This window comes from Pan troglodytes, chromosome 15 (genome assembly GCF_028858775.2).
Source record: "Pan troglodytes isolate AG18354 chromosome 15, NHGRI_mPanTro3-v2.0_pri, whole genome shotgun sequence".
NCBI lineage: Eukaryota > Metazoa > Chordata > Mammalia > Primates > Hominidae > Pan > Pan troglodytes.
The window spans coordinates 31,591,483-31,617,563 of NC_072413.2; the positions used below are offsets into that span (position 1 = coordinate 31,591,483).

General features: G+C 38.4%; 1 protein-coding gene across 14 annotated transcripts in view; it reads left to right on the forward strand.

The window, feature by feature from the left end:
• Positions 1-26,081, forward strand: part of NPAS3 (neuronal PAS domain protein 3) — an 868,305-nt gene that overhangs the window by 417,062 nt on the left and 425,162 nt on the right. For 10 of the 14 annotated variants that reach the window (XM_009427633.5, XM_054666466.2, XM_054666462.2 and 7 more), the window contains one exon: positions 15,158-15,240. In XM_009427633.5, coding sequence (XP_009425908.4) covers positions 15,158-15,240 — 83 coding nt within the window. The remainder of the gene's footprint in view (positions 1-15,157; positions 15,241-26,081) is intronic. The other 4 variants (XM_054666461.2, XM_054666464.2, XM_054666470.2 and 1 more) reach the window with 1 other exon arrangement.

A 26,081-nucleotide genomic window follows, 5' to 3' on the forward strand; every position in this document is an offset into this window, starting at 1 on the left:
CATGGCATGTGTATACCTATGTAACAAACCTGCACGTTCTGCACATGTACCCCAGAACTTAACGTGTTAAAAAAAAAATCTGCGGTTTAAAAAAATTTACAAATGACTCCAAGAATACACATCTTTGAGGAAGGGGAAAGGAGCTAATGTTTAGCAAATACCTCTTATGGGTCGGATATTGTCTTAGGCACTTCACATATGCTATCTCATTTAATTCTCAAACAGCATGCTAAATAAAGCAGGTATGTTCACCTTTCTGGTAACCATATTTCTCTGAGATTTTTCTAACTGGCCCAAGGTGGTACAACCTAGACAATGACAGAAAAGTCATATATACCACTTTGGTGACTTTCTTTAATCTTCGTCGTCAAAAGCATCTTGTCAGCACTCATTTTTGTTTTGCTACAGAGAGATTAAAAATTCAGATTGAATGAAAATTTATTGTTTTCTCACTATTTACCAGGTATGTGCTAGAAAACTGTCACACATTTAACCCTTGCCACAACTCTTTGGACTGGGTATTATTATCTCACTCTACAGATGAGGAAACTAAGATCTGGATGTCAGATGTCTCATCCAAGTTCACCAACTAGTAAATGCCAGGGCTGTTATTTAGAAATAAATGTTTCTGGCTCCCAACAATTGTGCTTTTCATACTAAACTACAGCTGTCTTCCCATCTTTTTAAGTGTTCCTGAATACTTCCAGAATAAACATTTCAAGATTCTTTGATGGATATTGTAGAGGACAGAGCTAGACATATGCTGATACTAACAATGGAAGAAATTATTTCTAAAAAAATTAAAACCAGTATGAGAGGGGAATAAACTTGCAGCAATATATAAAGCTTACTTCATCTCAATTTTGGGTAAAAATTTGAAGAAAATAGTGACTTAACAGCAATGGTGCAAGTGAATAAAAGTAAGTTAGTTCAAGAAAATGAAAGTGACTATATAGGTCTTATCAGAATCTGAAAACCTCAAAGCAGACTGTCTCAGAGAGGAATAAAAATGAGAGGAGAGCTAAGGGGATCAAGTTGAGGTCAGCATTTAGTATTTTCTTCTGAGTACTAAGGACGAAGTTTATATAAACATTTTTGAAATTCCAGAAAAAAAATCTCTTTCTCACTTGCCAGATAGAAAGTTCAACCTCAGTGATGATGAGGCAATGGCTTCTGTAAAAAAAAAAATATTGGGAAACAAGGTCTTTTTGTCTGCCACATATAACAGTCTTGGCTTTCTCTTTATTGGCATAATCAAAATTCATTAAATAATGCATTTTAGTTTCCTTTGATGATTTAATATTCTTTTAGCTCACACCTGTGTATATTAATAATCACTTGCAATACTTGCCTGTGGGTATTTGACAGATCTTGGCTGCAAGGAAGAAATACTTGTTGCTTTTGTGATCCAGGAGTTGTAGGGACTCCAAAAGCAATTCCAAGTAACTCCTCTATTTATGACATTTGGAGAACTTTTGCCATGGCAAGAGATACAAAGACAGAAAACTTGGAGCCAATTGGACCAGGAGAAAACATTTTTATTGATGAGCAAAGTGATGGATAGTATTGGTAGCGTGAAGTAAGTAGGAAGCCTCAAAACAGCATCATCCCAAAGTGGGGTCTTGCATTTTTTGTAGCATATTGGTATCTTTGTAAATCTCTATATATGAAGTTTCATGTCTTCATGAACCTGGTAGGAAAGTCACTCTAGTAGTGGAGACTGGAGTCCTTGCAAAGGATTTCCTCTTTACGCAGAGGAGAAAACGAAGGTGAGACAGCTCTGATATAGCCTGCAGGACTAGCAGAATGGAGACTCATTAACAGTGGGCAAGAAGGGACAGAGGTTTTGGGGGAACAATGATGGCTTGGGTTTAGATATATTCAGGCAGCTTTCCCTATCCAATTCTAGTTCTGGATGTGGATTATAGATCATTATGTTGTTTAAACAACATCTGGAAGAACTGGAGGCTGAGATCCCTATTGTGGTGGCTGGGCACCACGCCATGGTACATTAAGTTTGTAGAGTCAAGTTATAGTGAAATATTGAAAAAAAATATTGTGTTGCTTATTTCTCAGCTTTATCTAAACTCCTGGTAATTTTGTAGCTTTTTAAAAGAGTTTTTCATCTATGGCTCATGGCTTTTGCTTGCCGCTGCTTCTCAGGGTATAAACATCCAAAGTCACTTTAAAAAATATCCCTTAAGCTTGGGTATGTTCCCATTACTCTCCCTTCATAGGAGAGTCATCCCTTACTCTCCTTTCTTTCCCTTCCAGATTTTCAGAAATGTTGATCTCTCATTTGCTGCTCAACTGACTGCAGTGCCCCTGCCCAAGATCTTCAGGGCTCTCCCATGACATTTGACAGAGTCCATAGTCTCTCCTTAAAATGTCTTCTCTTCTTTCTAGGACATGGCTGCCTCTTTATCCACCCTCTGCTCTGGCTGTCTGCACTCAGGCTTTTGCTGGTTCCCCGCTTCTGCCTCTTTATAAATGCAGATTTTCCCTGAGCTGGGTCCCCAGCCCACCTCCCATTTTGTCCTCCCATGGCTTCTAATCCCACCTGTGTGCTAATGACTTGCAGCCAAATCCTCATCTCTGCCAAAAACTCAATTCTGCGCCTCAGGCCCTTTAGGCATCAAGATGGGCTTGTCCTAAAGACACCTCCCTTCAACTTCCCATCTTCTCCTTAACACCTTCCTGCCTTGCTCAATGTCCTATCACAGGAAAGGAAGAAACCATTATACTGTGTTATAACTCAGAATTCATACTGCACTCTGGCTTTTCCCTTATGAGTTAATCACAAAGCTCTCTCAGTCCTATCTCCTAAATACCTTTAGAATTGAACCCCTCTCTACAGTCTTACTTAGTTACTAGGGTCAACTCATCGTCATTTATTGGCTAGACTATGCAATAGCCACGTTTTCAGCATTTCCCCAAACACAGTTCCACCCTCTGCACCGTGCCTCAGGTGATATAGCACACACACGTGCTCATGTCCCTCTGTGCTCTAACTTTTCAGATGGATGCCGAATGCCGTGTGTGAACTGAGAACTCCTTTGCAGTGCTGATGGGGCCATTTGTGACTGGGCCCAATATGTCTTCTTCATGCATGAATCTCCCGTGCCTTGCTCAGCAGTTTGTGCCATTGTGTGTGTTCTTCTCTCTACCCAAATGCTCCCCTCATCCCCACCAATCCGTGGCTTGTTTGCCTGGAAAACTAACGCTCATATCTAGCCCAGATGCTCTCTTTTCTCTTACATCTTTGAATTTCACTAGAGTTAGATGCTCCTTTTCCTGCAGTCCTCCAAGCAATAAACCGTTGCTTTTTTGTTTGAGATGGAGTCTTGCTCTGTCGCCCAGGCTGGAGTGCAGTGGTGAGATCTCGGCTCACTGCATCCTCCGCCTCCCAGGTTCAAGTGATTCTCCTGCCTCAGCCTCCCAAGTAGCTGGGACTACAGGCACGCACCGTCATGCCCGGCTAATTTTTGTATTTTTGTAGAGATAGGGTTTCACCATGTTGGCCAGGATGGTCTCGACCCCTTGACCTCATGATCCGCCTGCCTCGGCCTCCCAAAGTGCTGAGGTTCCAGGCGTGAGCCACCGTGCCCAGGCAACCTGTTACTTTTTTACAGTTTGTATTTCTCTCTCCCCATTCTCTAAATTCCTTGAGGGTACTGGTTCCCTGTCATTTCCTGAACCTGAGAAGTTTCTCTCATCTCAGGGCCTTTATATCTTCTCTTCCCTTCACCTGGACATCATGTCCCTCCTTCCCTTTATTCCTGTCTCCACTCAAATATTATAACCTTGGAGAGGCTTTCCTTGATCTTCCATGGAATACAGAAATCTCTGTCCCTACTTTTCCCTTCCCCTTTTAAAAATGTTCTTTCATACTGCTGCTTATATGGAGATGTGCATGTGTTGTTGCTATTATTGTTGTCGTCTGGCTCCCCACTGGAATGCCAGCTCCATGCAGGCCCATTTGTCTGTCTCCTTTGTTCACTCTTTGGTGGTCCATGGCCTGGCACTTAGTAGGCCCTCAATGAATCTTTAGATGAATAAGTGAATTATATCCTTTTCAACTAACAGTGCCTGGCACTGGGTAAGCACTCAGTAAAGTTTTATTAAAATAGGGAATACAGAGTATACATTGAACTGTGGTTAAATAAGTTCCCATTGCCTGAACTTGCCACACGGAAGAGACCAGTGGCTTCCTGGAAGAGAGAAGCAAGACAGCTGGAAAACAAATAAAAATGACTGGCTAGTGGCAAAGTCCGTTCTCATCAGAATTCTGGTTCAGTTATTCAGTTCAAATTTTTGGCAAGTGATGCAGATTCTTTTTCAGAAAATGTTGATTGATTGCACAGTTGTACCCACTTCATTTGCAAACCTTCATTATCTCTTTTTCCTTTCCTCCCTCTGTCTGCATTTAGAAGGGGAGGAGCAGTGTATAATTCCACAAGGCAGTTTTGTGAATAAACCAACTAACTGGCTGCTGCTTTCAGTCCCACAGTCTCCTCACAGAATACAAGTATCTGACTTAGTTGTGCATTCTCTCTTGACTGGATCTCCTTGCATTCATTCATTTGAGTATTCATTTGATTACTTACTCATTCACTCAGTGAATCAGTTGTTCAGTCCCACTGATGACACAGGGCAAGAGTTCTTGACTTGGGGTCTATGGCTGTGTTTCAGAAGCTCTCTGGAATTTTTGTAATTGCATATGCAAAATTTTGTGTTTGAATATTGTCTTATGAAGAGGGTTTGCTTAAACAGCCCTGTTATTCAAAGAAAGAAACATATTAAGAACCTCTAATAGAGAAAGGCTTGAACTCAGCCTTGAGTCTAAATAATAGGTCTTCAAGTTAAGTGTTTTTTCCTTAATTCATTGTATGGTGGTGAAAAGTATAAAAATATTGCTTACATATGTTCTCGATTCTAGGTCAGACAGTCTTGTAAGCCTGTTTACTAATCTGCGTTCTCCAAATTGTGCTCCTCTTTCTTGTTTATTTTCTAACTTTCCCTAAATCATAGCCTCTGTAGGTATCCAAAAGTCAGGCAGCAATGGTGATGCAGACCTTGATCAGCTAACATAAGTAAGACCTAGCTCCTGCATAGTTACCATTGAAAATTGTGTGGGCTTTTGTTTATGTGAAATTAGAGGGAAGATGGTGGGGTTGTAAGAGCTGATTTCAGTTTGCAGTGGTGGTGGCTGTGTACATTTATCTCATCAAGTTATGTCTGAGGCATTCAGGATCTTAAAACCAATGCCAATTACTGCCGGAATAGGGCATGAGTGAATCCTTCAAAAGAAAATTCAGTGGGCAGTTGCTGACACTCAGTGAATTGCTGGCTCTTTGCCCAAGTGTGTGTGAAATGTTTGCACTGGTGTGAGGCCCTGATTGCAGTTGGCTCGCAGGGTTTGTGGTGACACTATAGATTTGATAGCACACTGTAGGAAAGGCAGAAGCTGGTGACAACTTACAGGGGAAAAAATTCCTAATATTCCTGTTAAAATTGGAATAAAGATAGTTATTGAGGAAAGTCATCTTTGGACCGGCCTCTGCTTTTCACAACAAAGAGGAGAGAGCTGACATGTGCTTAGCGCCCCCGCGGGCTGGGCCCTGTGCTCTAGAGTGTTCGCTCATTCACAAGTATTTATTGTGTGCCTTCTGCATTCTGGTCCCAATTCTAAATGCTGGGGTTTCGGCAAAGCACAGAATGACTCCTCTGGCTTGGGAAGGTAACTTGCTAGTGGGAGAGACAACACTATGCAAATAAGCTCCAGGAGAACAATTAAATCAGGGCAGGGCATGTCACATGTCCTCACAACTGCTGTGAGAGGCATTAACCCTTTTGACAGAATGAGAAATTGAGGTCCATGGAACCTAATTTGTCTAAGACCACCCAGCTAATTAGAGAAAAATGGAGGATTTAAAACTTGGTCTGCATGACTCCAGAACCCCAATCCTTTAGTCTGTGTAGTTGTCTCCCCATAGTGTGACCCCTCCCATTGAGCTCCTTCTCCCAGCAGAGAGGACAAGCACATCCTGGAAATGGATCACATATTCTACAGTAAGTGACTTGAATCACAGAAGTGCACTTCAGAACACGGAGGTGATACAACAGTCTGGTTAGTGACTCGGTTGCCCAGCACGGTGCCAAGCCAGATGCTGCGATGCAGGTGTGCACGTCAGGGTTTTCATCTAAGCAGTGGTGTTGAGGTGGAGGGGGAGAGAGAATTGTAAAGTTGGGGTTTTCGGACAGTGCCAAATGGACATTGGTCTACCAGTTGTAACTATGTGACTGTTATGCAGTATTGAGCCCCAAGAAGGCACTGTAGGTGGGGTCCCAGTCCTTCAGGTTTCTAAGAATATGACAGTCCATCGTTGTCGCGGGCAGGATGATGCGCCTGGAACATGCATCTGTAGCTACGTTAACATGCTTTTGCCCTTGCCTTCATGTCTGATCAGTAGATCCCAGGGTCCTGGCCATGATAGTGCACTGTTCACGTAACTTCACTCCATACTCCGGTTCTGGTTCTGGCAGTACCTTATTCTAAGGCCTTCCCTGACTCCACCTCTCCCCACCTCCATCCTGAGTTGAGAGTTGTACTTTTATTGCATATTGTTCATTTGCTTATATGTCAGTGTCCCAGTAGACTCTGATGATCTGGAGGGTTAGGAGATGCCTTTTCAATTTTATATTCCCTGACACAGTGTCCAGCGCAGATAGGGGCTCAACAAATATTTCCCGTGGATACTTTTAGCTTTCTTCTGCCAACGTATCTGTAAGTGGAAATAGGAGCCTGGCTTATATCCCTAGCACCTTGGTCAACAGGGTTGATACCTTCCATATTATAAGGCTTCACTACATTTTGGATGAATAAATGTAATTCCGTAGCTTGAGATTGTTGAGCTTTGGAAATTTATCAGAGTGACCTTTCAATAGCAGGTGCTGTTATAAGCAGAGTCTTGTGTCCCCTGGGCCAATACCCCACTGCTTCACACAACTCTTTATGTTGACTCTTCTTCTGGCAGGAAGCAAGTTACTGAGCATAATACCAAGAAGTGATGTGGCCCAAAAGCTAAGGAGAGAGAGACAGTGAGAGAGAGAGAGAGGATGACTGAATATATGAATGGAGGAGAGAGAAGAGGGAAAAGGCAAGAGACTTTGTATTCTTTCTCCCACAGAAACATAAGCTGTTTCCTGCAGAACCAACGTTAGTTCCCTGTCGTATCAGTGGCCTAGGAAGGCCTAGAGGGTGAATGGAGCATTAGACTGGAAGTAATAAGGTTGTGCCTGACTTACCTCAGTATTTGTAGCAGATGTTACAAATGTCATAACACGAAGCTTTGGGATCAGACTGAAAACTAAAAAATCAAGATACCAGATGTGGACGTCTTCCTTTTACCAGCAATTGCAACTGACACTGCACTATTTCAGTGGTAATCTCCACCCCCTTCCTACTGGGTGGAATCATGCCATAACTGTTTGCTTGCTGCTGAGGTCAGAGGAGGTGACAGCAGTAAAGCGGCACTCATTGGAAAGGCTTTTAAGACAGTTTGCAAAATGAAAGTGTAATCATCCTTTCCCCTCTTGAGAGAGTGTACCAAATCTAACCCTTATTAAAAATTTAACTGCTCAAAAAAAATTTTAGTGTGTTTGTAGGGAAGATAATTTCTACCAATGAAAAGTCAAGTATTAAACTTTGCAAAGTTAGTGCTGTATTCACATCCCAAATTTGGTATGTTCTCTTTGTCCCTCCCTTTGAGAGCCGTTATCAGAGAGCTCACGGTGTCTTTCTGTGTACTGTGGGCTTAATTCGTGAGCGACACATGGTATCCCTGCCTGACATACATGCAGTAGGTGTTTTGTAGAGGAAAGTATTCACTGAAAGAAGAAGAATTTAAACAACAACAGAAGCAGTTCAAAACTAGAACCTGGAGATAGTACTCAGAAAGCAGAGCACCTTCTTACGTCAGGAATGTGTTCAGGCTTGGAGCCTGGACAGGGATCTGTGCTACCCACTCTGCGTGGCCCACTGGCCTCCTCTGACACACAGGCCTGCCTCGCCCAGTGGACTGGATCCTCGTCAGCTTTGCATCCCGAGTTCCCAGCAGAGTGCCTGCCTCAGCCTGAGACTCAGTACATATTTGCCACCATAGCCCTGATGCCAGAAGAAATTAGTTTCTCTCTTCTTGATCTGTTCATGTTAGATTAAAAATCAAGACTTTCTAGCCCTCAAAGATCCTCCTATTCTATATTCTTTATTCTGAAGTCGCTTTATAACTGTCTCACTCCCCAAACTTCCCCAAATTGGGTGGTGGGGGCGGGAGGGGGCTGGTGGGTTCACCCCAGCATACTCCATATCTCTGCTGGGAATTTAAAGATAGGAATTAATTTGGGGTATGATCTAATTTTTTACCTTTTATTTATTTTGTAAAGAAAAAGAGGAAATTCTCATTTCTTTCACTGTATAAAGGGAATTAAATAGTTAACTTTAAGCTTTACATCCAAAAGCAATCCCTTTGACATCAAGTGGTTGAACCCAATAAATACTTAGGAAAGCCTTGGATGTTTTTTAAGTTGTTAAGGACTAAAGTCCCACCCCCCAAAAAAGTACTCTCTTATAATCATTGTTCTTCTGGAATAATTAAGCAAGTAAAATTGGAATGACTGTGTAATAGCTACCATTTTTTAAAATTAGTAACAGCACTTTTGGAGTCTCAGGTACGTCAGGGGTGTCCTCTTCTTTTAGGCCAGTCCACTCCTCAGGACCCCTTGCATCTCTTGAGGATTTCCCTCATGTACCCTACTCTCCACGCCTCGGCCCAGGCTGTGGATCACGCCTGCATTTTCCTGAGGTTCTGTCCTCCGAGACGTTGACTGTCAGACGTTGACCTCATTCCCTCAAGTGCTGTCACTCCAAACAGCAGCTTAACCCACTGCCTTAAGGATTTCATTGTCAAGGGGAAGTGTGGGTTCTCTCACGAAGAATGTTAATCACCCCATAGGTAGCCCGTGTGAGGGACATACAGTATTCTTATAGTAACTACCAGATTGTTGGAGAAAGGCCATTTCCTCCTTTCCCAGCTACAGAAGGAGAAATATCTGCCTAGGGATTCTCATTTCCCTCAATGGAAAAGAAAGGTGGGTAGGCAAAGTGAATCTTTAAAATGGAAACTTCGTACTAAGAGGTCCCTGTAATTTGTTGCTGACCAAATATACAAAAACATTTTCAAGACTTACTACAGTGATATTTGGTTGCTGTTTCACATTTAGAGGACTATGCCATTTTGGTATAGAAAATGATAAACATTTTCAAAAATCATATGAATACTATTTAATTCTCAAGAAGCTGAGAAGTGCATAGTGAACGCCCCCTTGACTAAACAGATCAATTAGACATTGTATGTTTTCCCCTTAGTTCTTTAATAGTTGAAGCAATATAAATACACTTCTTTAAGAAAAGCAGACATGGTTTCTTTTTCCCAAAAGCAGTTCATTTATAAGTATTAAAATTTGCACAGTCACCTCATCCCTAATTATTTTACCTAATGCAGTCAACCCATACTTAAATGGTGGAAGATATTTAAATATGTATTGCATCAAAAAATTGTGGATCATCGTAAGACTTCTTAAAATTTCAATTGCATTATTGGATTAAATATTCTTTTTTGTCTAAATTGGTGATATAACATGTTAGTAGGTCTGAGATATGAATTATGAAGATAGATTTTTTGTTTTTAAAAATCCCCTAAATAGGAATTTAAAAATAAACCCAAAGTGTACTACTCTTGAATACATGAGATTTTTTTTCTGGTATTTATTTGTTATCAGATATGTGATTAATCACGTGCCCAATTAACAATGCGTGTCCCTATTTCTCTTCTACAGTCATCATTTATCCTATATTTTAATACTAGAAACTAACCTTGATGAAAGTACACTGAAAAAGCACTGTTATTATTTGTTTTCATATATATATATATTTCATGTATGTGTTGTCATATATATGAAAACAATAACAGTGCGTCATATATGTATATATACATATTGCACGAAAACTTCACATACAGTGCTTTCAACAACAGAATTTCAGTTGTCGTGTTGCTATATGGGTTAAGCTGGTACCCAGTGCTATTTCAGTTTCTTCTCCAAACCTGAAAATCTCCCAGTGTCTAAGCCATGCACAGATACTGAGGCTTTTTGTATTGAAAGAATACAATTTGTGAAAACGGACCTCACAGAAGGCAGAGTGATGAGGGCCAGTTTCAGAATAAAGACACAGCCTATATTACATGCAAACTGAGAAATTTTAATTTTGATAGGGAAACAGATACACACACTCATACATACCTCATGAACTTCTGGGGCTCCTGAGAAAACTCTCCCTGGCTTCTTTGGCCCTACAGTGAGGAAGGCTAATTGAGATTCTTCAAGGGAATCCCTTTCCTTTTCTTCTATGTCATGGAAAGACTCATTAAGCATTCCATATTCCATTCTTTCTCAGCCCCTGGCTTTGCTTAGCCAAAGCCCAGGAAGTCAATGTCCAGGGATTCCATTAAGCACGCCCTTTAGTGCTCCCTTCCCCCAGGCTCAGTGTGGGAACAGATCCTTGCCCCTTAGATGGAGGATTCAGAGGGGAGCTATCAGGGGTTACTGGGCATGAAGCCTGCCTTTTTGCCAGGCGTTCCTGAGATACTACCTGCCGAACTTTAAGACTACATTTGCCCGTGATGCCGTACTGCCCTCCACCTTATTGGGGAGGATAAGGAAGTACCTCTGAAATGATCTTTCCTATCCACCAGTGACTGCCTTGGCCTAATAAAACAATCCATTAGAAACCCTGCCTCACAGTGTCACAGTCCTCTTCACTTCAGAATACCTTCTTCAAGTGATCCCTCCAATAGCAAGCCCCTCTGTGGCTCTCTGCCTGTGGTCCACCTTCCCATTGTGAACCATGCTGGCAAGGAGCTGGGGTTATGAAGGGAAAGAGCAGGGCACAAGGCAAGTAGGGCTCGTGACTCTTCCCCTTTCATTATGTGTGTCCACCGAGCTGTCCTGCTTCTGTTTTGTAACGGGTTCTTCCATGGCAAGCTGACCTTTCGGCTGAATAGGTCAAACTCCCACTGAGCGTTAATCCTCAGCCCTCCTCACGTGAGTGCCTCCCCTGAGGTGAGGAGCACTGGTTAGGAATATGGCTGGGAGGGCCTGGTGTATTCCCCAAAGAAGGGTTGCCTTTTACTGCACTGAATTAATTCTCAAAGACCACCGTGTGAGGTTATGCTGAAGGATCCAGATTAGAACTTTCCTGCTGACATTGTGGAGGGGCAAAACTAATTTTTCAGATACATGTTTTAGACTGTGGTTCCCCTGTGTATCTTCCCCTTTTTAATGAGGGAAAGGCCAAATGCACAGTCTTAGTGATTCATCGGATCATTTTGGATTTCTGAGACAATCAGAATTTTCCTAGATGATTTTTTAAAAAACCAATAAATCCTTCTCCCTGTATTTCTCTTCCATTTAAAGTCTCTTAAAACTCTAGGTGTTTTATTTTTAACCCTTGTAAAACATGAAATAGTAGAGTTGTGGTGTGTGTTGATAATTATATACTGGACCTACTTTTGTTTTAAATGTCATAAAACATTTTTTGGACTATTTATTAAGTTTTGTAACACTAGTTCCCTTATAGTAGCTAGAAATTTTCCACATCAAATAGGCATTTAGTCATGTTGAATTGAATTTTAAGTTGAATTCCTGTGGCTTGGGCTTTCTTTTTTATACTAGTTTGTATAAACTGTTCAACTCCTATAGCTCTTACGTCTCACTCTCAGTGAGCTGGTAACAGAATCTTCACAGACAAGTGGTTGCACATTCCATTTATTTAGCAATGCCCTCTGTGTGTGTGTGTGTGTGTGTGTGTTGTGTGTGTGTGTATAGGTTAATTTTGTTAGTGTTCTTTAAATTTCAGAAAATAGTCTTTTAGTTGAACAAACAAATAAATGAAATATGTCAGTAGATCAGATGAAACAGTGACCCGTTCGGCAATAAGAAGTATACAGTGTGTCTGGGCTACCAGATGGTTTTAGAAACTGTCAATTTCCAAAATACAGAAATCTGAGAGAGCTTCATAAACAATGTATTGCTTTGCTGAAGATGACAGATCCCATTGAGGAAATGCCCCTTTAGTTTTTTTAGATCATTATTGATACTCTATAAACATAATAAGATTAACACGGAGAAACAAAATACCTGTGTTTGCAGTATTCTTTAGTTATCAGATTATTGTCTCAGTTCTCAAAATGCCAAATGTGATAGGATAAGTGCAAGATAAGAAGTACATTTTTAACATCTATTCAGTTAGCATTAATGCTCAAGTTAAAGCTGGGCTCCTACCAGGGGCATAATGGGCTCCTGTTTAACATATTTATGTTGGTTGTAAAATTAGGAACTGTCATTGCAGCCCACATCACCTGCATAAGTGCAAAACATATAAATCAAGAGAAGTTCCAGTGACATAAAAATGCCATCGAATAGAATAGCATGAAACTACTTGCAAGATACTTGTATATTATGCTAGGGTGTATGGGGGTGCACACTCAGATTTCTAGGGGGTTTGGAGAGCAAAGAATAACTATACAGATAGAACTCATGGATGAAGACATTTCCTCAGAGCACAGCCTGAACCCTAGTGGAGAAACAGCAGGAAAAGAAAGGCCATCAGTAGCCAGACTTGAATAACCGCCCCACCCCCCACACCCCCACTGAAGACAACAGCCTCTATGCTTTCAGAAGGCATTTGAGCAGCTTTATGTTGTTACTGGAGCTTGCATCTTGGGCCTCCTAAGTCAGTGAACTTTTCTGTGATGTTTTAGGGTTCCTTATAACCTGGTGGCTATTACTCCCTTGCCCCCTCATAATCCAGTTCTTTGTAGAATGATTTCTGTTATCTAAAATTAGTCCTTTTTTCTTTTTTTTGGGGGGGGGAGGGGACGTGCAGTGATTTATTTTGAACTTTGTAATTGGAGTCCCTGAAGTGCCCCCCCAAATTATGAGCTATTAATAAGGAGCTTTCTGAATCCTAATTACTGTCTCAAAAACAGAGTGGACACTTGAGAAGTTTTTCAACTCCCCCGCTTCTCCCTCCCAAAAGCCACCCACCCCCATAATCTCAAAAAAAAAAAAAAAAAAAAAAAGGCTGCAGATTTTATTCATGTGGGATCATTCACACCAAGCTACCATAATGTGCAATTAACACTCTAGAAACTGAAAACAGTATTCAGCAAGACAGCTGCATTATCAAAAATGCCAAAGGAGTTTTGAAGGGAGTAATGTGCATGTTAGAATAGGAAATTAATCAGAAATGTGCACACCCACATACACACAGTAGTACTGTCTTAAGTATATCTGAATATTAAAATTGTAAAAACCCTATGTCTATATTTATAATAAAGATTAATCTCAGCATAGTAAACTGATTTTTCTGTTTTAAGATTTTTAGTTGTGTGTTTTGCTTCTGAAGCAAATGAGGAGGCTGGAGTAGAGATCTCTAAGATCCCTTCCAGCTGGAATATTCTTTTGATAATGATCACTCTTCAATTATATTTTATAAATTTTTCCATTGAAAAAAATGCCTCTGTTATTTTTCTCTTGTCAGTAATAATGATACTTAACACACACGCATTTTCACAGTGCCTTGCAGACATTGCAGATACAAACTCACATTTGCAGGGGTAAACTCCCTACTTTGCATAGCGCAATAATCACAAGTGCATTTATATTATAATCCCTACTAAGCTGTGGAGCCAACTCACCAACTTAGTAATGAAATGCAACAGAATTACCCCAGCGGCATTTCACTGGAATTTTCTTGTCAACTAGCTGAAAGTGTTTCTAGAAGTAAAAAAGTAGGGGATTTTGATTTTATTTTCAATTAGTAGTAGCTGGGCTTGAGAGAGCAGAGGTTTGTAATAAAATTTTCAAAAAAAGCAGGAAGATATGGGGAATTTACTTGTTAGAAATATAGAAAGCATCTGAATATTTTCTTTAATAAATCAGTGTAAAGCAAATGGGTTTTTTATGATGTCCTCACTTTTGATTTCTGTACGTCACTTCCCTCTTTTGTCTATAAATTTGTTCTGACCACGACGCATCCCTGGAGTCTCTCTGAATCTGCTGTGATTCTGGGGGCTGCTTGATCTGTGAATAGTTCATTGCTCAATTATACTCCATTAAATTTTTTTTTAAAAAGAAAAAATAAGTGGAAGAACAGGTTTAAAATAAATTGGAACCCCACGTAAAAAAAAAAAATAAACAGATGACACTCAATTCTGGATTCCACAGTTATTATGTATTAAACCCACTTTTGTTAAGGATTATGAGGACTCCTTGTGTGGTAGGCACCTGCAGGCAAAGCAGGTGAAGCGTGCCTGGAAGAGGATTGACTCTTAGTGAGAAAACAGGAGTGTTCGGGAACTCCAGATAAGAAACAGTCACTGACCTGGTGAGGCACATGCTGGCCAAGGATCTACCTGGGCTTCTTGTCAGTCCTATAGGAATAGTTACACATGAATATGCAGTAAATGTGAAATCCAGCCATCTCAGGATGCTTAACACTAGTGCAAATGATCATGAAAAAGAATGTCTTATCCAATATGTTGTGCTGATTAAACTGTGATGAAGTTATTGCATTAGAAAATACAAAAAGTTTCCTGTTTGCTTTTTTCCTAGCCTAGAAGATGTAAGAAGTTTAGTTTTCTCTGGAGCGGGGTTGGGGGGAGATGAGGCAGTATGCAGATGCTTAAAAAAATCAATACCTTAATTTTAAGAAAAATGGTGTACTAATTTATTTTAAAGGAACCCGAACATTCATATGTTTTTATTCCAGTATAGGGAAAGCCATCCAAAAGGAAAAAGTTTAAAGTCTGAATGTATTTTTTTGATGTTTCTAGAAGTCGATATTTTAGGTTGAAAATTCAACCTAGGCTATGTTTATGCTTAGACAACTCAGAACTAAAATTAATACTGGGTGGTGGTTCAGATCTCATTGTTATACTAAACAGTCAATGATGCCATTCAAGAGAAACGAAGCTGAAGATATGAATCAGAGCTCCAACTTAATTGTTCTGTTTTCTTTCTTTCTTTTTCTTTTAAGTTATAGGTGCACAGCGAAGGAGAAGCCCCAGTGCACTAGCCATTGAAGTATTTGAAGCACATTTGGGAAGCCACATTTTGCAGGTACCTTTAAAACAAAAAGAAGCTTTCTTATATTTTACTAAAAAAAACCCATATGTTTAGTCTTTTTTTAAAAGAGTTTTTTTTAAATGTCAGCTGTATATTTGACTGTTGTGATTTTATCTTGGAATTCCGAAATTCTTATGAGTTTATTTTTTTCTTTTTAGAAAGCCATCCTTTGAGAGAATGTTAATGAGAAAGGGAGGGCAAGTATTATTTGTGCTGAAATAATTTAGATGAATTGCACTATTTAGTTCATGCGCCATGTGTAGTAACTGGCTGTTCCCAGAATGGTTGTGTGCGTGCTGTATTTGTAAGTGGATCTATGTGTGTGTCTTTGGAGCTATATATTGTTTTTGGAAGAGCAAAGTTTTGTTGTGAAAGTACTGTGATTTTTTTGTGTGTGTGTCGCCAAATTTCAGTTCTTTGCTTGAGTTCGTATTTGTGAGTGCTTCCAATCTTAATGTTTGCCTCCCTAAATTAGAAAATTTCTCAGGGGAAAATATAGTATATTTAAAAATACTAGTAAAAGGAGACAAATAATAATTGATTTTGCCAGTGAACTTCATGAAAAATAAATGTTAAAGGTCACTAGGATGAAACTGTAGTTACCTAGCCCAAGAGAAAATTCATTGCAAACTCGTCATCTCACTTATTCAAAACTTTTTTTTACTAAGACTTTGCCATCGATTCAACACTTCTGCCTTCAACCATAGATAATTGTGCCACATTGGTCCTGCTCCCAGGATAAATGTTGCCGTGGCCACTTTTTTTAATCTGTGGAAGATACACCTTTTTACATAGAATTGGAGAAGCAGACAAGTTTGGGATATGTAGGCCGCTTACTGTATTTGGAAAAGGTAGCTATGTTTTTCTGAGATAAACTTTGGGGTAAAATAAAAGTATACTCCAGATCCCTGTTCATTCAGAGTTTATAAACAGGGCCTTTATGGTGCTTTCCTTTTCTAGGTTGTCAAAAGTAATACTACATTTAGCATATTATCTTTTAAGTATGTGCATTAGGAAACTCTTATGTGATTCTGCGTTAAAAAAAAAAAAAAAGAAAGAAAGAAAAAATAGCTCATAGTCAAATCCTGGTGGTTCTCCAAAGCAGTGTCTTTACTGGCAGTTTCAGAATCATCCAACACTTGCTCATAGGATGTATTCTTGGGCCTCAACCTAGACCTACTAAATCAGAGTTTATAGGGTAAAGTCCAGGAATTTGTGGTTTTTAACAGTCTTCTGAGATAATTTGGATGTTCCATCAGGTCTGAGATAGCACCTTTCACATTTGCAAGTTTAAAGCCCTGAGAAGTCTTACTTTACATTTTTGTTTATTCTTATTTCTTGTTTATCCATTAATATCTGTTAATATCTCATAGAATTGATGTTTCTTGAAATACACCTTGGGAGTTGCTATTCTATTGTATACATAAAATTTTGAATTACCTTTGTTACAACCTAGGATTAGTTTCGAGGACACAGAAAGGATCATATTTCTTTCTAGATCGTCAAATTGTTACTTCCTTTTCTCTTACACACATGTTGTTTGGAATCTTCATTATTAGGTTTTGTATGGACCATGACATATAAATTGTTAGACTCTGATGTGATTGAGGACTATTTCTGTTTCTGTTCTGAAGCACTCAGAAATTGTTACCTAAGACTTAGTCAGTGAAAAATTATTCCGAGACTAGTCCTAGATTATTATCTTCTTAATTCTTTCTGGAAATCATGACTCCAAAGGCCTATGAGTAAGGTGTCTCAGAAATTGCAGTAATTTAAAACTAACACAAACTTAGGAGTTTGAATCAAACATAAATTCACTATAAATATATAATGTAAAATGGCTCTCCCAAATGCTAAATCAACATTATACTTCATTGAGAGAACACAGGATCTAGAATGGGGCTGCAAGCTCGTTCCCATTTTGGAAGGGTCACATTCAGACACCACACTATGGTTGCATCAGCTGTCACACCGACCTAGACAGCTGGATGCCATTTGGAGTAGAATAACCAGACTGGTGAGTAAACTAGAAATCATATTACGTGAAGAGTGGCAAAAGGCCTGAGAAAGTTTAGTTTGGAAAACATGACTTAAAAGGGGCATCAATGCCCTCTCTATTTATTTGAAGGCCTCATTTCCAAAAAAAAAAAAAAAAAAAAAAAAAAGGATTAAACATATTCTGTGTCGCTTCAGAATATGAGAAAAAAGATAAATGGATGAAAATTTAGAATGTTTACATTATGTCCATACAAGAAAACTCCTAAATAGGGCTGGTCACACTTGGAATAAGTTTGAAGCTGTAGACTTTCAGGAGAAATATAGATGGCTTGGTAAAGATGCTTTCAAGAAAGGCATCTAAGCATGATTGCACTATGTAATCTTATAATTGCCACAGAAACTAGAACTTTTGGTATAATTTGATTTTAGCACTAATGGTTATGGAGTGGAAGAACTACTACATAGTATTCGAAATTAACTACTAGAATTACAGGCAAGAAGGAATTGGGAAGTAGTAGTAACAAGAAGAGCCTCCCTTAAGCTATCTTATTAGTTGTTTTGCCTAACTAGCAGGGAAACTTTTGAGCCCATAAGCCTATGTCTGTACCATGTTCAACAATATCACAATGTTCAGTAAGGATGAGATGGCTTCTACGTTTTGTTTCAGAAGGGTCCATGGTAGACTCTGGTTGGTTCATAAAGACTGGAATGAATTCTGTCTTCCCTTTCCTCCTTCCTACTCTTTCTTCATTTGCAAATAGTTGATAAAAACCTGTGTGGTCAACAAAGTAGTATAGGCATGATCTCCAACCTGACAGTTTATAGCCATTTAACACTCCCCTTCATCCCCCACAAGTTTCAAATACTTTATAAGAACACAGAAGTCACTGTATATGACTGCTATCTTTAAATAGCTTACAGTCATTCAGGGAAAGAGGAACCAGGAGGTTGCATGAAGTGAGAAATATCACACAGGTCAAGTACTATGGGGCCACAAAAGAACAAGGCTCTGAATTTGCCATAAAGCACCAAAGAAGACTTTTCAAAGTTGTTGATGGATGAATAGAAGTTTATTAGGCAAAGAAAAGGGAAGAATATTCCAACCAAAGGGTACATCAGACACAAAAGCATGTAAACAAGTAGTGGTAAATCTTACTTGGGGACTGTTTAGATGTTTGATATGATGGCTGCTTCACATATGCAGTGGGACATATAAGAGATGAAGGAAGAGAGATTATAGGAGCCATATTACCAGGAGGTGTGGACTTGATTCTCCATGAAGAGTCCATGGAGAGGGCTTTTATGCAGCAGTGACAAGAGAACAGTTTGGTTTATTTCTGGAGTTATCATCAAAATACAACGTCCAGGAAGTCTCTGAGTTGTAAGATACTGATATAAAGAGACCATTTAGGAAATTGTTACCAGAGTTCAAGAAAATGAAGATCTTTTGCAAGATAGAGGTGTGTGAATGAAGAGGCAGCTATGGAATTGAGACAGAATCATTAGCATGTGGTCCATAATTAGAGGTGAAAGGCTAGAGAATGACAGGATTTAATCATCACCACAAGTTTTCTAGTTTGGCTGCTAGCTGTCTGATTCTCCTACCTGAGAGAAGTCGAGAGGGATGGCCTGTTAAATAGCCAAGTTGATATGAGGTAGGCACTTGGAAACCTAAGTCCTGTTTCTGCAGAGCGATTCTCAGGCTAGGTCTGGAATTACTGATCACTGGTGTATAGATGAATGATAGTTCAAATTAAGAATGGGTTACAGCCCTATGGAAATGATGTGGAGCAAAGAGAGGGTTAAGGAGAGCCCACTGTGGGGTATGTCATCATTTAAGAGGCCAGTAAACATGAGAAAGGAATGGACAGAAAGAAAAAGCAAGCCACAGGATTTGATTTTGGTGGAGGAAGGAATATTAATAATGTCAAGGTAGCTAAGGATAAATCCTTTAGTAGGGCAAATCCTGAAGAGATGTCATAGGTTTTGTGGATTGAAACAGTCGCTGTGCGGAGTAAGTGTAGAATACAGACCTAAAGAGCGATAGGAGGTAAAGGAGAAGAATCTGAGTGTTCATGGTAAAGAAAGGGTGGGAAATGAGAAGTTATCATCAAGAGAAATTTGTGTTTTTCATGTAGTGAGAGTATGTTTATATGTCTGAGATTTATGGGATCAAGCATTTTGTGCATATTGGAAAAGAGATGAAAAACTAACTCTTGGCCAGTTATATGCTCTTTAGCAATCTCCTTTAAAAATCAATATCTCATGGTCATGTCTGTGCTGAGAAAGGATTGGTTTTCATTATTATTAATGGCTAAATGCCATTCTATACTATGGATGTATCATAATTTATGTAACCATTTTCCTGCTATTGAGTATTTTGATTACATCTAAAAATGTTCATATCTAATGCATATATCAACGTGTCTATGTATGTGTGTAAATGCAAAGAGAAGATAAAATATTGAAAAACATATTTTCTAAAAAGAAAAGCCTAGTCTGGATGGATTTCAGCTTAAATATGATGAATTTTTACTGTGTACTAAGTTTCAGATACTGTACTAAGTTCTCTTCTTATATCATCATTGAGTACCCACAATATAGACCTATGAGATAGGTGCTGTGACTACATGCATCTTAAAATTGAGTCAACTAAGATTTTAAAAACTTAAGTAACTCAAGTTCACATGTCTGTTTAGGTAACAAAGTTGAATTTGAACCCAGGATGGTAACACTAGGGTTATAACACTGCAAAAAATGATAAGGGCATTTTAAAAGACAATGGTAATAAGAGGAAAGAATTAAGACACTTACAGTTGGAGTAAACAGGCTTCAGTAACTAACTGAATTTGGAAACTAAAGTAGAGGTCAGTTCCAAATACCAGTGTGGAGTTCAGAAAATGCCCGTGACTTCACTGCATCAGGTACCAAAGCTTCCCTGCTACCTGTGCCCCAGTGATGTTTCACTGAAGTGCATACTACGTGTCCCTTTGTGTGGAGGATTTGAGAGTAAGGGGTAAGATAGACTCCTTAATTTTTGGTGTGCCCGTTCTCTGAATGTATATGTAATGTGTCTCTGCTGTGCGTATCTAATTGGCCATATATTCTCGTAGGGAAAAGAAAGTTTGGTGAGATCCCTTAAAATTTGATTACTTTTCCACTGAGAGGGAGAAAATAATAAACTTAATGGTGATTTTATCAATGTAAAATCATGTATTACAAAGCCAATTTTCAATACCCGTGTTTGTAGGCAGGGCCAAGGCCCAGGCTGTGTATTGTGAACTCTGGGGCCTCCATTCACAAAGCAGTCTCACCACTGACTGTGACCGATATCATAGTCTCAGTAAACCTATAACTATTTCAGGCATGAATCGTAGGACAGCAGCGTCTTCTCCAGGAGAGTTGAGGGTTCAAGGGATGTCAGCCTTGCAATGGCAGGGCTGTGAATCCCAGCCCTAGTGGGCCTGAATCAAGGCATTATAGTTCACTAAATTCTTCTCTGATTTTTATAAATTAGATGAAGAATGGGAAGTCAAGGGGTAAAGGTTGGGATTTGTGCATTTTGTGGCAGGCTCAGTAAAAATCCGAGAACTTGAGGAGATCATTATGTGGGATCTTTCCCGGAAAGTAGATGTGATTAAGCACAAATGTGGTTCCTGCTTTCAACGTTCTCTTAGGGCATTATATTGTTCCCACTTCATGACTTCTTTAATACGAAAAAGTATGCGTGTTATTTATTGTTACTTTTCCAATATAAGGGCCAGATAGGATGTTTGTATTTTACCTTATTGAAGTTAACAAAACACAAAATGGTAGCAAATACTATCTTCATAAGTCATAAAATTAACTACTGGAATGACTTTCCCTTAGGTGCCAGATTTAAGAATGGAATGTTTTAATGCTTTAATTATTTGTTTACCCTCAGCAGAAAGATTTAAGTTTCTTTCATTTTGTAAATAATGCTTACATAATTGTTATATAAAGTTGCAATATTGTTTTTGCAAACTCCATAGTAATAATGCTGCTCTACTCACCTCACAGGTGTTAAACAAGTTAAACCTAGTACATGGAAATTGTTAAGGTTTATGTTTGTATTCATTGTCAGCATATTATATTGAACTATATGTGTGTGTGTGTGTGTGTGTGTGTGTGTGTGTTACTAACTTTGTAAAATACATGCCATTACTAAGAACTATCATGTACTTATAATTGAAAGATAGTCCTTATTCATAACTCATTTTGGATCATAAAAGTAAGTTTTGTGAGTTGGATAAGTATAATAAGTACCAACATGTTTGTACATAACTAATAGAGAAATTCATTTATTATTTAAACTAAGTATTGAGAGAATAAAAGGAATGTTCTGTAAGACATGCTGTAAATTAAAGTAATGGTGGAAATATGGTATCCATGTGTCAATTTTTGCTTGGCCATATTAGGTAAACCTTCTTGTATCTATGTCATTGACCCCACATTATTTCTGGCCACAAATGAATTTTTGTATTGCTTTTAGAACATTCAAACCCAAACCTGAAAGAGAATTCCATGAGCATACTCTCTGAGGGGACTGAGTAAGAGCCTCCAAGAACATTCTAAGATTATGACCCCTGAGGTTCTCTGACTGGGAGTGGATCAGAAAAGGCTAGGTACGATGGTTGCATGATTGCCTGGTCTTCCTCAACATAAGTGGGGGAATGATTGTTTTTGCAAGGATCATTTATTAGTAAAATAACCCTCGTCTTCAGGACACAAATATGTCCTGTGGTAACAACCTTAGCAGAACAGTTTTGTTAAGGTATGTATTTTCTAAAAATGATAGAGAAGAAGGGAGCCCAAATGTAGTGATTTTCTGTTTGTTAGTCAAAGTAATCAAAGATTTGTGTGGATAAGATGGATAATGTTATCAACCTCAGTGAGCTGTCAGATTTTGTTCATGTGGTTTTTCATTTCCTCAACACCTTTAACCGTGGAATACAGGGTAGAATTATGCCTCAAATAAAAGAAGAACCTGTGTTTTACAGAGGCTGTTAAGGATCAGATTTAGAAGAAAATCAGGTCAAGATTTGCTTTTAAATTTCTACGTTTCTTCTGTTAATCACACTTTGAAGATTGGTAAAGGGCATATCCTAGAATCATGATTAGTTGGTCCATATAGTCTTTTGGTCCTGCAGAGTTGTTTTTAGACAAATGAGAACATATAGGTTCTCTATCTACCAGAAGTTTTTTTTAACAAAAAATCAGGTTGATGTAATAAAGAAAAAAAACCAAATAGTATCTTATTTATATATTTGTTACTGTTTCAGTATTGCTAGCTACAGCATCTCTGGTCTCTGAGACCCAGCCAATTGTAGAAGACCGAGTAGAAGATTCTGCTGGGGAAAATATGCTGGATTTATAGGCAAAAGGAGCTCTTTATAACAATGTTGGGGTGTGTCGGGGCGGGGGGGGAGTAGAGAATGCCAAATCTGCTGATAGACACCTTCTTTAATCTCATATGCCAGAAGAAAATGAAAGATTGACTAGTACAATTCAAACATCTGGGCAAAGTAAAGTGAAAATACCTAAAACAGCTCAAAAGCTAACACAAAGATACAAATTATCATTTATTAAGATGCTGCCTAGCCAAGTCAACATGCCTTTTACATTTGATGGTAGTGTTTTCAAAAGACCTCTGTGAAAGAGTGATACCTTCAAGTCTATTTTCTACTTTATTGATGAGTTAAAATTTCACCTTTATTTTATTGAAATGGGTAGATATACATAAAATGATCATCTCTAGGAAGTTGCATCTTCTTATTCCTGATGGCTCTTTTTGCTAAAGTGGTATCCTGCTGGACATCAGTGCTAACGTAAAATAAGGTGATTTCAAATAATAGGAGCATTTTGAATTAATTCCTTTAGCTGCGAGAGAGGAAGGGGAGAAAGTTGAGTGACCCTGTAGTGTCTCTATGATCCAGAATGGTAAGAAAATGTAAAACTAAATATAGAAAGAGAGAAAGTTAGTGAATATATTTGCATATGCAAATTAGCTTAATTGATACTGCTTGCCTCTACAGGGATTTTTCATTACAAACTGGAGTGCTACATTGTTCAGCTCATATTGAGTAATTTAGTAACTAATGAGACCAGTTTGCACTAATTTGCATATGATAAATGAGCTTAATTGCAGTAAATAACTTGGAGGCATAATTACTTAATTTTCCTGTGTTGCACGGCTTTTAAGTTCACGTATGAACAACTCAAGATAATTTTGCATATTTAAATTAGTTGCTTTTAAATTTTCTTGAACAAAAAAGAGGAACACACCTTATCAATTGAGCTATAAAACAATCAAAAGTAGGGATTGCAGTCTTTTTATTTAAAAAGAAAGAATGAAAAAGAAAAGTAGAAATTTTAAGTCTGTTGTTCACCTCTCCTATGTCCTCACCTCAAATAAGATATCAGCATTGGCATTTAGGAAAATGTTTTTAAAGTTGAACATTAACTCACAATTTCTATTAGTAGATTGCCTAGGTTTAAACTAAAATATGTGTATGAACAAAACATAAGTTTGGGAATAGAGTTTATAAAAGAGATGTGACATGTCCATTATCTAATTTAGCAAACTAACATCAGAGTAGTCAATTGGGTCTACTGGCAATGTGCATCTCACCTAAGTTGCTGGGCTTTAATGATGTAAGCATCACTCTGACCCTGGCATTTATTTTCTATTGAGATTAACGTTTCATACTTATGGAATTGGTTTCACTGGAGAATCTTATTGTGGTTTGCCAAGAATTATCTCACTGGTCTTCAAATTATCTCAAGAATGCATGTTTTACGAAAATCTCCATTCTCAAAACAGACACTGGATCAAACAGAGGTTGATTGTAAACCATTATTTCCCTATATTGTACTGCCTTTGAATGTTAATCCTAAGGAGAAAAGTATAATTTTTTATTCAAAATTAACTTATTAGGCCATATAAAAATCATATTCATGATTTTGAGGAAATATTATATAGTTATAAAAAAAAGTTTAACATCTTTTATTTAAACAATTAATGCTGCTTTAACTCATTATATATAAAAACTGATGGGCACATTAGGGCTATTTCTTTGTCACAATCTGAAAAAATAGCTCATCAAACTTTTCTCTGAAAAGCTCAAATTCTACTAAATTCAGTATATGCTTTTTTCCCCCAGAGGTGAGCCAGAACAAGTACTAATGCCAGTATATTCAAAGTGTAAAATTTGAGTCCTTCATTCAATAGGTTGTCAGGAAATACCTGGTAAATAAAAAAATAAACAAAGAAATCTTACCTGGCAAGGTCACAGTTAACCTCAGAGCCAGGGCCTTGTCTCAGCTCTGTGTTAGAAGCTTAGTTTGTATCCACATCTCCAGATATGGGAGAGTATATGACAGATTCATTATGTGCATGGATTTCGGCATCCAGCCAACACGAGTTATATCCCCAGTTGTTCATTTATTAACTGTGTGCACCTACAATGGTCTCTTGCCCTCTCTAAGCCTTAGTTTTTTCATCTTTAAAATGGAGAAAATAGTAGTGAAAGTTTTCCTGGCTGGCAGATTGTGAGGACTGAACAAAATAGTGTAGTTGAAAGTGCTTGATACAGAACTTGACATGTAGAACACATTTGAGAAACATCTGCTAGTATTTCTGTTTGTGTGTTGGGTAGTCCAGAATAATGTGCAAGTTTTTAAGAAAAATCCTGATGCTTATCAGAAACTTTATTATTTCAGGAATATAAGAACGTTATCAATAAAATTCTCTCAGGTTCAAAACAAGATAAATATTCTTTATTGAACATGACATAAATTGCTTACATTGATGTATCCATTTGATAGTTCAGGTTTAGTTCAGAGTAAAAAATTTTATATTTGGTGATAACAATGTATTTTTACCTTGAGAATGAAAATCCTTCTCTTAAAAACCAAAGAAGTTGTCATAATACTCTCATTGGCAACTTAGAAGAAACTGAAAAAGAGAGAGTTTATAAAGGGACTCCAGAATCAAAGTCTCCTTTGGACTAAAGTGTGACATGCCATTACTCTCCTTATCTTACTACATGACCTCCTCAACTTGCTCAGAAAAAAAAATGAGGATAAACACCCAATCAGAAATCCAGAAGAGCTAGAAGGTAGAACCAGCCATCGACCATTGCTATAAATTATGCTGGTGAAACGGTTTAATGCACATATGCTTCTCCTTGTGCACGTTGCACGAAATCCATCATCTGCCAGGCCAAAAAGTTCACCCTTCCATGTCAGGGTCAGAAGGGAGAACTTCTCAGAAGGGTGTTCATAATGATGTCTCTATATGGCAGATACGTATCCCTGGGGTTTTTTGTTTACCTTGCTAACTTTGATTTGCAGAATAAACATATATCATCATTCACTGAGAAAGAGTGAGAGAAGTGTGAGTGAGGGGAAGGAAGCAGTTAGAGGTAACATTTTGGAGGAAAGCCACGGTATTTGGCCACTTGACTGAAACTAGTGCAATAGTAAATGGGGACTTTCTAGTTGCAAAATGAATTACCTCAAGTGGCCAGGTTCTAGAAAAGTGAAACAGTAATCTGAAAGTACTAAGCTTCAGTTCAGTAAATATTTACTCCATGCCTAATTTGCATCAGGGACTGCAGAAAATACTGAGATATGGATAATGAGTGATGATTTTGCCTCTCAGCATTCCCACTATGAGTAGAGAAGAGCAATAAGAAAACAGACCAACATAGTTCAATGTAACATAGACTAGTGGCTTTTGGATCACTTATTCCTGGATTTGAATCTCTGCACTTGGTTATATGGACTTGGCAATTTATTTGAACTGTCTAAGC